General features: G+C 46.1%; 2 protein-coding genes across 10 annotated transcripts in view; one reads left to right on the plus strand and one right to left on the minus strand.

The window, feature by feature from the left end:
• SYTL4 (synaptotagmin like 4) overlaps window positions 1–2,538 on the plus strand; it is a 37,424-nt gene extending 34,886 nt beyond the window's left edge. For all 4 annotated transcript variants that reach the window (XM_034416663.3, XM_087877478.1, XM_034416664.3 and 1 more), the window contains 2 exons: window positions 487–695; window positions 1,943–2,538. In XM_034416663.3, the coding sequence (XP_034272554.2) occupies window positions 487–695; window positions 1,943–2,085 (352 nt within the window). In that variant the 3' untranslated portion in view covers window positions 2,086–2,538. The remainder of the gene's footprint in view (window positions 1–486; window positions 696–1,942) is intronic.
• Window positions 2,539–3,782: 1,244 nt separating this feature from the next.
• SRPX2 (sushi repeat containing protein X-linked 2) overlaps window positions 3,783–11,704 on the minus strand; it is a 24,651-nt gene continuing 16,729 nt past the window's right edge. For all 6 annotated transcript variants that reach the window (XM_034416665.3, XM_034416667.3, XM_087877480.1 and 3 more), the window contains 6 exons: window positions 10,236–10,362; window positions 10,026–10,147; window positions 9,131–9,310; window positions 7,729–7,862; window positions 6,861–6,982; window positions 3,783–5,631 (listed from right to left, as the gene is read on the minus strand). In XM_034416665.3, the coding sequence (XP_034272556.2) occupies window positions 5,451–5,631; window positions 6,861–6,982; window positions 7,729–7,862; window positions 9,131–9,310; window positions 10,026–10,147; window positions 10,236–10,362 (866 nt within the window). In that variant the 3' untranslated portion in view covers window positions 3,783–5,450. The remainder of the gene's footprint in view (window positions 5,632–6,860; window positions 6,983–7,728; window positions 7,863–9,130; window positions 9,311–10,025; window positions 10,148–10,235; window positions 10,363–11,704) is intronic.

An 11,704-nucleotide genomic window follows, 5' to 3' on the forward strand; every position in this document is an offset into this window, starting at 1 on the left:
AGAGAGAAAGAGAGATGAGAGAGAGAGAGAGAGGGAGAAAGAGACAGAGACAGAGAGAGAGAGAGAAAGAGACACACACACACACACAGAGACAGAGAGAGCGAAAAAGAGAAAGAATGAGAGAGAGGGAGGGAAAAAGAGAGAGAGAAAGAAAGAGAGAGACAGACAGGCAGAGAGATAGAAAGAGACAGAGAGAGAGAAAGAAAAAGAGAGAGAGAGACACACACAGAGAGAGATACCTGTTTCCCACAGAAAACACTGGGAGCTACAGAACCTGGGTAGGCATGGCTGGGGTGTGTGTCATGTGACTGGGTGGGAGTGAGTGACGTTGAGTTGGCCACACCCACCCAGGTTTTGTGACTCCCGGTGTTTTCTTTTCTGTGGGAAACTGGTCCAAATGGCTCTTTGAGTGTGTAAGGTTGCAGACCCCTGGGCAAGTGTAAGAGCCTTTTTCACAAATGAGCACCGACTCCTTCCTGTCCACAGGAATTTGCTCCCTCTGAAGAACAGGACCGCAAAGAAGAAGACCCCCGTGGTGAAGAAGAGTCTGAACCCTCACTACAATCACACGCTGGTCTACAATAACATCTTTGCGGAGGATTTGTACCACATCTGTCTGGAACTCACAGTGTGGGACCGAGAGCCTTTGTCCAGCAATGATTTCTTGGGTGGCGTCCGGCTTGGAGTTGGCAACGGTGAGAGGTCACGTGATCGAAATTCAGACATTTGACAGCTGGCATGTATTTACGACAGTTGCAAAGTCCCAAGGCCATGTGATCACTTGACAAGCAAAGTCTCACGGGGAAGCCAGATCCACTTAGCAACCATGTTACTCTACCTGTACTACAAGGACTGATTTCTCTCAGTCAGTCCATTCAGAATTGAGTGGTGCGGTGGCCTAGAGGTGGCACTGTCGCCTCACAATCAGGAGACTGTGAGTTCGATCCAGATATTTCTCTCTCTGGGCACACTGAGAATACATCTGCTGAACAAAACTCCGCATTGGCAACAAGGAAGGGCATCCGGCCATGAAACACTCTGCTAGCTCCATTCAGTTGCCCAGACTCCACCCCACAGGGGATTATGGGGTCGTTAAAAGAAAGAAGATGAACCAATCCGAATAGAAGGGATTTTACAGGTCTTGTAGTCCATCCACCTGTTCGAGCAGGAGACCTTATGCCATTCTGAACAAATGGCTGTCCAATCTCTTCTTAAAAACCTCCAGTCTTCTGAAGGCAACTTCTGTTCCATTGGTTAATTGTCCTCACTGTTAGGAAGTTTTTCCTTCATTCCAAATTGCTTCTCTCCTTGATTAGTTTCCATCCATTGTTTCTGGCCTTGCCTTCTGGTGCTTTGGAAAATAAGCGGACCCTCCGTCTTCTCTGTGGCAGCCCCTCAAATACTGGAATACGGCTATTGTGACACCCCTCGTCCTTTTTTGTTTCTCATTTATTTGAAAAATAAGAGCCCTTCGTGTTTTGAAAAAGACCTACTTTTTAAAATAATAACCCCCCTTAGTCCTAGGTAGGGATGCGGTGGCTCAGTGGCTAAGATGCTGAGCTTGTCGATCGAAAGGTGGGCAGTTCAGCGGTTCGAATCCCTAGTGCCGCGTAAGGGGGTGAGCTCCCGTTACTTGTCCCAGCGTCTGCCAACCTAGCAGTTCGAAATCGCCTAAAAAATGCAAGTAGAAAAATAGGGACCACCTTTGGTGGGAAGGCAACAGCGTTCCGTGCGCCTTTGGCGTTGAGTCATGCCGGCCACATGACCACGGAGACGTCTTCAGACAGCGCTGGCTCTTCAGTTTTGAAACGGAGATGAGCACCGCCCCCTAGAGTCGGGAATGACTAGCACATATATGCGAGGGGAACCTTTACTTTTACTAGTCCTTTATCTGTTCAGGATCCTTTGTCTCCTCTTTAATCCTTCCTTTCGCTTTCTGCAGGAATGAGTAACGGCCAAGCAGTCGATTGGATGGATTCCACGGGCGAGGAGATAAACCTGTGGCAGAAAATGCGCCAGTACCCAGGATCTTGGGCCGAAGGGACCCTTCCTCTTCGGGCCACCATGATCAAGACAAAGCCGTAATTTTGTCCCCGCTTGCTTGGACAATCAAAATCTGGGGGAATAAAAGAGACGGGTAATCTGGAGAGCTGGCCCCAAAACTGTCCAGCTCGCTTACCACAGGAGCTCATTTTGCAACAGCTGTTCAGACAGGCTCCTTCTAAAGAAGGGAATATATTCTGGCCAGCTGTTTTATTTCGGAGATTCGTACTTTTTTTGCAATATTGTTGGTGCTCGAGCTCTTTTCGGCGTCTCAAAGTGCCTTTTAATTTCCCCCCCCCCCTGTTCTTTTCTTCTCCTTCCTGCTCCCTTTCCTGTGCTGTCCTCGTTTTTGTTTTGTTTTTTTAAAGCCCTTTGGGTGTAAGCTGTATTTGTACATCCGGTTTTAAATGTCACTGCTGCCTTCTTTCTTTGTCAGCAGGAAAGGGTCATTGAAATAAAGTTCAAATCCATCCTGCAGAAGCTGCAGGAATTCAACCAGTCTTGAAACCGCGGATACCGTAGGGCCCTGGAAGTTGCATTTCAAAGTGTCTACTCTAAGTTGGAAGCAGCAGAATGGAGCTAATCACATTCATCTGCGTATTTTTTTTCCACTTAAGAGGAAAAGCTTCTGGTGCTGGAAGTGGGGGAAGGATGTCTAAAATTACATGAATAAGAAGAAGACACGGCAAGAAGTCTGTTTTTTCTTGCATGCTGCCCAAATCTGGAATTATCTGTGGAAGGGAGAATAGCGGAGGAGGATCCAAGGCAGGATCTGTCCTTCGAAAGGGCAGTTCAGGGTTGATTTCCCTTGAGGAAGCTTGTAGGAACACACATACACAGACACAAACACTTCTTAATATATATACATATACATATACATATACATATACATATACATATATATATATATATATATATATATATATATATATACACACATACATATATATATATACACACATACATATATATATATACATATATATACATATATATATACATATATATTCTTTGAAGTGGCCTAGACTGTTTTTAATCGAGGATTAAAGAATGCCAGGGGAGACATCCTCTGGTTGCCACATGTTAGGTTTCCAACATCTTCAAACCCGGCCAGCATGGCAGATGTTGAAGACTTCAAGAGGCGCAGAGTTACCTAAAAGAGCAGAAGGGCCTCAATTGTTCCTTTTGTGTTTACATTAAATTAAATAGCCATAGCACTTAGACTTATATATCGCTTCACAGTGCTTCACAGCCCTCTCTAAGCGGTTTACCAGAATCAGCATATTGGCCCCAACAATACAGGTTCTCATTTTACCCACCTCGGAAGGATGGAAGGCTGAGTTAACCTTGTCAGGATCAAACTGCTGGCAGTGAATTGAATTAGCCTGAAATACTGCATTCTAACTACAGGGAGGGAGGGAGGGAGGGAGGAAAGGAAGGAAGGAAGGAAGGAAGGAAGGAAGGAAGGAAGGAAGGAAGGAAGGAAGGAAGGACAATAGCAATAGCACTTAAGATTTATATACTGCTTCACAGTGCTCTACAGCCCTCTCTAAGCAGGTTACAGAGTCAGCCTATGGCCCCAACAATCTGGGTCCCCATTTTATTGACCTCGGAAAGATGGAAGGCTTAGTCAACCTTGAGTTGGTCAGGATCGAACTCCAGACTGTAGGCAAAGTTTGCCTGCAATATTGCACGAAAACCACTGCACCACCGGGGCTCCCAGCCCTCTTAAAAATGGATTTATTTGATTTTTGGATTTATTTGATTTTTAACCTGCTTCAGTCTTGTGATACAGAGCAGTTGCAACATCGGAATAAAGACAACTGAATTAAAACAGCATAACAAGCCAAATCTCCCAAGCGATGAGAAATAAATAACAAGAGGCACGGGTGAAGTTATTGAAATGTGCTTTTACAAAAGCGCTCGTTTTTCATAACTTCCTAAAAAATTACCAGGGGAGGGGGAAGAGGTCAGTCTGATCTCTGGGGAATCCTTGCTATGCTGTTGGTGCCACTCAGAAGAAGCTTGTTGGAAAGGTGGAGCTACAAGGAGCCTCCCTTCTGCATTGGGTTTCTTCTGTCTGTAGCCTTGGTGTTCTCATAGCAAAATAAGCACCTGTATATAGTTGGGGTGTGGTGGCTCAGTGGCTAAAACACTGAGCTTGTCGATCGGAAGGTCGGCAGTTCAGCGGTTCGAATCCCGAGTGCTGCGTAATGGGGTGAGCTCCCGTGACTTGTCCCAGCTTCTGCCAACCTAGCAGTTCGAAAACATGTAAAAAATGCAAGTAGAAAAAATAGGGACCACTTTTGGTTGGAAGATAACAGCGCTCCGTGTGCCTTTGGCGTTTAGTCATGGCGGCCATATGACCACGGAGACTTCTTCAGACAGCGCTGCCTCTATGGCTTTGAAACGGAGATGAGCACCGCCCCCTAGAGTCGAGAACGACTAGCACATATGTGCGAGGGGAACCTTTACCTTTTATATAGATTTGTTTCCGTGATTCCCACTTCTTCTCTTTGAAGGTCTCTTTCTCTGACCTCGTATTCAAGTTGCAAAACCTTTTTTTAAAATAATAAGCTTGACTATTTTAAGAATTGCAATAGCCCTTAGGCTTCTATTACCGCTTCACAGTGCTTTTACAGCCCTCTCTAAGCAGTGTACAGAATCAGCATATTGCCCCCAACAATCTGGGTCCTCATTTTACTGACCCACCTCGGAAGGATGGAAAGAAGCTGGAAGCCCTGTGATTTTAGTCTTGGTTCACCTCTGATTGGAGAGCTCAAAACTCAGGAATGTTGGTTTTTATTTGACCAGGATGGTAGGTGAAAACATGGTAGTCTGTTCGTTTGTAATTAAGCTAACTTAATTTTTGGTGAGCCGTATTTTTTGGGCATGTCCCCAAAAAAGAGCCAAGCTAAGAAGAGAACAGAAAGGACAATTAAGAAGATCTTGTTCTTCACCAGTTATCTCAATGATATCCTTGATAGAGCTGGTCTTGCGCTGAAGTGCTCTAGATGTGAAACCACAACTCTGGAAATCCTTAGTCATGCTTGGCTTGAGGTTGACGGGAACTGGAGACCAAACCCATCAACTTCCTGCTTTATAAGGGGAAGAAATTTATGATCCAGGCAAAAAGAGTCTTAAGTGCTCTTTATGGGAAAACAATGTACATTTGAGAAAGCATCTCCTTTGGAATAGTGTCTCCAAGATTGATAAGATATTAACCAGGCCATGAGAATGCTCTGCTTCCTTTCCTGATCTTGTAGGATCAGAAAAAAAACTACTTCTGCCACCTTGACTGAAATCCAACTGTTGCTTTTCGGGTTTCACCTCTAACCACCTTGGCTAATGTGAAACAAGACCCTTGGGTTGACATCGGTGGCCGAAGGCAGCCAGGCAGTTCCTTCTCAGTCGCACATGTCCCTGTTATGTTCTTGCTGTAACTGTTCCTGGGGGCTTAGTAGGTACATATCCACGAAGGAGAACAGCTCATCAGGCGTCACTGGCTGGATGTAGCGATCACGGTCTACGCCGTCTTTGTCAATCAACACTACGCTGAAGCGAGAATGACTGAGGTGCAGGAGCTGCCTGCAGAAATAAGGTTTCAAAAAATATATATATATTGATTAGGGCTCTTTTGCTCAATTAACATTTAGAGAAGATAGCAATAGCACTTAGACTTATATACCGCTTTACAGTGCTTTACAGCCTTCTCTAAGCGGTTTACAGTCAGCCTATTGGCCCCAACAATCTGGGTTCTCATTTTACCCACCTCGGAAGGATGGAAGGCTGAGTCAACCTTGAGCCTGGTGAGATTTGAACTGCCAAATTGCAGGCAGCCGGCAGTCAGCAGAAGTAGCTTCCAGTACTCCACTCTAACCACTGCACCACAGTGGCTCATCAGCAAAAAAATCAAGAGAAGATGATGCATGCAAAATTCAATTGCTGGGTGGGAGAAGGTCTCAGGCCTGGCTAACTTGTTCCTCTTGTCAAGCAGTGCCTGCAGGCTGTGCCAAATCTCTGCCTTATCCTCCACAAATCTGCCTTACCTGTTTTTTTTTTTTAGGTTAAAAGCAAGTTGAACCCTTGGATGGGTTGCTCTCTAAAACAGTGTTTCTCAACCGTGGCAACTTTTAAGATGTGTGGACAACACAGAATAGGTGGACATCCTAGACATGCCGTCTGGCATGAAGTCTACATCTCTTAAAGTTGCCAAGGCTGAGAAATACTACTCTAAAGCAGGATCTCCAACCTTGGCAACTTTAAGCCTGGAGGACTTCAACTCCCAGCTTTGCTGGCTGGGGAATTCTGGGAGTTGAAGTCCTCCAGGCGTAAAGTTGCCAAAGTTGCTGGTCTAAAGCAATGAGCAGGACTAGAGCAAAAGTAAGACTGTGCCTAGTTTTGGAGAGCCAGATGTGGTTCTGGAGTGGTCGTCTCACTTCAACTTTCCTCACTATTATCTGGTGACAGGGAGTTCCATAAGTTGATTACACCATATGCGTTGGAATCCTTGATGGTCTCTGAGCTTGGTGGTTTTCCTGCAGACATTTCATTACTCAACTAGGGAACATCTGAAGAACATGTGAAGATGTTACTTAGCTGGGCAAGGAAACATCTGCAAGGAAACAACCAAGCTCGGAGAGCACCAAGAACTCACAGTTTAACCTTGAGCTACAGATACTTGCTTCTGTTCATACTATGAAAGCTTTTTGATTATGATCACTTTTCCTGATAACTTGAAGGAGGGCGAATGAGATTTCTAATTGGTTCCTGTGGCTATAAAGGACGTAGCTTATTGTAGTTTGGTTTCCACTCACCTCAGTTCTTCCACTATCTTTTTGGAGAGTTGGAGCTCCCGGATCCGCCCCACATCACGAGGTGGCAAACCCACCAGTTCAATCACAGTCATGTGACGCATGTCCAACCCACAAGTTGCTTGCTGCAATGGAGAAACAAAGAATACAGCTAGGAAGTGCCTGGTAGCTGTGGAGGACAGCAGGGACTGGGGGAAGAGAATAGAATGATAGGGCTGGAAGGGACTTTGTGTTGTGGCTGGTCAGCAGCCTGTGCAGCTAGTAGCTGATTCCAACAGCGAGGAGGCTGGTGTGGTGCTGCGCCAGCAGCCTGTGCAGCTGGCACTCGAGTCGGACAATGAGGTGGCTGGAGAAGATGTGGTGCCAGAGGCGGGGATTCAGCCAGGACCTTCAGAACCTCCAGAAGCTCCCTTAAGTGAAGAGGACGAAGAGGAGGAGTCTCTTCTTGATGCACAGGCACACAGAGCTGCCAAAAGGCAGGAGTGGCGGCTCCTCAGGAGGAGGTCTCCTCGAGAGTAAGGCTTGGGGCTAATTGGCCACTCCCTTAGCCTATTTAAGGAAGAACGCCGACTGAAGCAATTTGCAGGGAACAACTCTGTTCACATACCTTCGTGTCTTGTCTTGCTTATTTTATCAGCTTCCTGCAAATTGCTTCTGGGCATTCTGCCAGCCACAGTAAGCTTTCAGTATTATTCTTTGAATTCTTGGTGGCTGTTAATGCAGTTAATTAACAGCCGTTGTTGTAAAAAAAACTGGTTTATTTAGTAAACTAAGGTTTGAACCGACTTTGTGTGTGCTGCGTTCTTTGGGGTCCATAGCTGGGGCAGAACACCTAGGAGGTCTTGTAGTCCTACCCCCTGGTCAGTCTTACTTGCAACATGGCATTCTGCATCTTATAGTAGCGGTCCGAGGAGTCGGGAGACGAGACGACCAGCAACCGGCGCTTTTCATAAAACTGATCCAAAAGGCCCATGACAGAGTTGATGTCCACATTGATTTGCATGGCTTCGGGGAAAAGAGGACAAAGCAGAGATTGATTCTTTGGTTCCTGGAGATTCTCAGTCATCCCTGTCATAGATGTCCCAAAAGTGCTTTTTTTCAAGAGGCAACTGGACTTTCTTGGTTTTTCTTTTGAACACATTTCACTTCTCATCTAAGAAGCTTCTTCAGCTCTGCTCCTTCAGCTTCTCTGAAGAAGCTTCTTGGATGAGAAGCGAAACGTCTTCAAAGAAAAACCAGAAAGTCCAGTTGGTTCTTGAAAAAAAAAGCATCTTTGGGATTCTTTGGTTCCATTTCATTTTTTTCTTCCACTGTTCCATGTCAGTTATCTGAAGGGCTCTAATCCTGGCATCCAAACATGTTTTACTAACTGCTGTGTTGAAAGAAATAGCAATAGCTCTTAGACTTATATACCGCTTGACAGTGCTTTACAGCCCTCTCTAAGCTGTAAAGAGAGTCAGCCTATGGCCTTCAACAATCAGGGTCCTCATTTTACCGACCTCGGAAGGATGGAAGTCTGAGTCAACCTTGAGCCAGTCAGGATCGAACTCTTAGCATTGGGCAGATTTTGCCTGCAATACTGCATTCTAACCACAGGGAGGGAAGGAAAGGAAAGAAAAGGGAAGGGAAGGGAAGGGAAGGGAAGGAAGGAAGGAAGGAAGGAAGGAAGGAAGGAAGGAAGGAAGGAAGGAAGGAGGGAAGGAAGGAAGGGCAATAGCACTTAGACTTATATACCGCTTCACAGTGCTTTACAGCTCTCTCTAAGCGGTTAACAGAGTCAGCCTCTTGCCCCCAACAATCTGGGTCCTCATTTTACTGACCTCAGAAGGAGGGAAGGCTGAGTCAACCTTGAGCCTGGTGAGATTTAAACTGCCAAATTGCAGGCAGCCGGCAGTCAGCAGAAGTAGCCTGCAGTACCACACTCTAACCACTGTGCCACCGTGGCTCAGGAAAGCTTTTGTGGGAAAGCAACCCCAAAGCCCACAGTTGTTTGCTAGTGGCGGTTTAGTGTTGACTTGTCCAACAAACCATTTTTAATTTTTCAAAAAAAAAAAGCACGAGTCGGCAGGATGAGTGAAATTCGATCCTTTTGGCACCAGCAATTTTGGCTCGGCTTGATTGCTTTTCCGATTATCAGAACTTTACTGCATCAGAGTAAAAGAGGAAAGCCGCATCCGAGCTGGATACAGGGGGTCTTAAAAATGAATCACCAAGAGCCCTTTGTGTCCTTCGGCATGCCCCCCTCCCCCGTCTCAAATCCCAGATTCACTCACGGGTACACCTGGCCTGAGAACTAGACCACCGGCGGCTGGACTGGCAGACCCGTGAATGGGCACCCTCTAGCTCGTAGCCTCCGTTGCACTGGTATTCGCAGACAGCACCATAATTGTTCCCTGCTGAAGTGCAGCTGAGATAACCATGTTCGGGCGCCTTCAAGGTGGGACAGCGACTCACTGGAGAAGGGAAAGTCAGTGATCTCGAATGAGAAAGATTCTTTGGTTCAACAAAACCCAACCCTTGGAAACCCTTGGAGAAGCGGTAGAGATGCCTTTCCAGATAGTTACAGGCAACTCCCGGTAAAGGTAAAGATTCCCCTCGCACATATGTGCTAGTCGTTCCCGACTTTAGGGGGCGGTGCTCATCTCCGTTTCAAAGCCGAAGAGCCAGCGCTGTCCGAAGACATCTCCATGGTCATGTGGCCGGCATGACTCAATGCCAAAGGCGCACGGAACGCTGTTACCTTCCCACCAAAGGTGGTCCCTATTTTTCTACTTGCATTTTTTACGTGCTTTCAAACTGCTAGTTTGGCAGAAGCTGGGACAAGTCACGGGAGCTCACCCCCGTGGCACTAGGGATTCGAACTGCAAAAAATGGGCCTGCCGGAAGTTTGGGAAGGCCGGAAATGGGCCTCCGGAGCCTGGGGAGGTCGTTTTCGCCCTCCTGGAGCTCGAGGAAAGCCTCCAGAGCCCGGGAAAAAACACCCCCCCCGCCGTGGTGTAGGAGGCCACTTAGGCCACACCCACCATGGCCTCATCCACCCAGCAACCAGGCAGAAAACCCCTTGCTAAAAATTTTGAAGCCCACCCCTGGAAAAGGGGGAATCCTGTCAAATCTTAGAGCATGTTTCTTTTAGGGTGTTTAGACAACAGTTGCTGTCTTGTTCCTTACCTCGGACCCTCACCAAAAATTTGCACGTGGCCCGATTGTGCGCCTGGTCATAGACAGCATAGCGAATAAGATGTTCTCCTTCTGAAAACTCGGATCCTGGTTCTGGGCCCCGACGTTTCAGTCTGGACTCCCAACGACAGAGAGACTTTTTAGCATAGGAGATCACAGAGTAGACTTCCTTCAACCCTTCAAAGTTCCCATTGAGCTCACTTTTTGATGATGCCGTCAGCAGAATCCTTTGCGCGGGGTGGATCCCAGTAAACGATGGCCGTCAGTTTGCCAGGCTCTGCTATTCGCTCTCGAGAATCCGGACACCGGATTTGAGGAGGCTCTATGTCTGTTTGGGAAAACGGGAGAAGAATTTTATGGAAAGGAGCAGCAAAAGAATTGCTCATTATTTCCCTGCTGTTTCAATACAAAGACACCTGGTTTACTGACTGCCTGTTTAGCAGTTAAATGGCAAGTTGAGATCACCTCTCACTTAATGACCCGCAGTGAATTGCTTAATGACTGAATGGGACGTGGCATCAATCTATCACATCTATCAACCTATCCTGGGATGTTTTGCTCAGTGACCACATCATTAGTCCCAATTGTGGTTATGAGGATTACCTGTACCCTGAGCAAAGGAATGGTGTCTTGATGGTTTTGCAGCTCTCCCCAATGACAAACACTTAGATATTTTGTTTTTTTTAAAAGGCAAATAAGAACAAATATTGCTAGGTAGGACAATGTGAATGTTGGGCCTCTTGGGTAAGGGAGCAGATCCAGCAGCTGCCTCATATGGTGTTTTTGAGGTTGGTGCTTTTAAGGATGACCATGGTCAACTCAAAGCTGTTTTAGTGGATTTGGAGAGCACAAGAGAGATAGTAATGTTGTACTACTAACTAGAGCATACAAAACATTTGCTGGACCAATTCTTGAATACAGCTCATCTGTCTGGAACCCGCACTGCATATTGGACATAAATACAATCGAGAGAGTCCAGAGATATTTTATGAGAAGAGTCCTCCATTCCTCTAACCGCAATAAAATACCTTATGCCACCAGACTTCAAATTTTGGGCTTGGACAACTTAGAACTATGCCGACTTCAGTCTGACCTAAGCATAGTACATAAAATTATCTGCCACAATGTCCTTCCTGTCAATGACTACTTCAGCTTCAACCACAACAATACACGAGCAAATAATAGATACAAACTCAAGGTAAACCGTTCCAAACTCGATTGCAGAAAATGTGACTTCAGTAACAGAGTGGTCAATGCCTGGAATGCACTATCTGACTCTGTGGTCTCTTCCCCAAACCAGCTAAACCCGCCTACCCGCCCTGGCACTATCACATCCTATATACTGTATTTTTTGGAGTATAAGACGCACCTTTTTCCTCCAAAAAAGAGGGTGAAAATCTGAGTGCGTCTTATACTCCGAATGTAGCCCTGCCTAACTTCTCAAACGGAGATTTATTTCAGAGGCTGAAAAAAGCATCAGAAAAGAAGCTTCAGAAAAAAAGCCTCCCAAACAGAGCTTCAGAAAAAAAGCCTCCCAAACAGAGCTTCAGAAAAAAAGCCTCCCAAACAGAGCTTCAGAAAAAAAGCCTCCCAAACAGAGCTTCAGAGGCTTTTTTTCTGAAGCTCTGTTTCGGAGGCTTTCAGAGGCAAGAAAAAAAGTTTTTTTCTTG

This window comes from Pantherophis guttatus, chromosome 12 (genome assembly GCF_059756535.1).
Source record: "Pantherophis guttatus breed Tessera chromosome 12, ASM5975653v1, whole genome shotgun sequence".
Lineage (NCBI taxonomy): Eukaryota > Metazoa > Chordata > Lepidosauria > Squamata > Colubridae > Pantherophis > Pantherophis guttatus.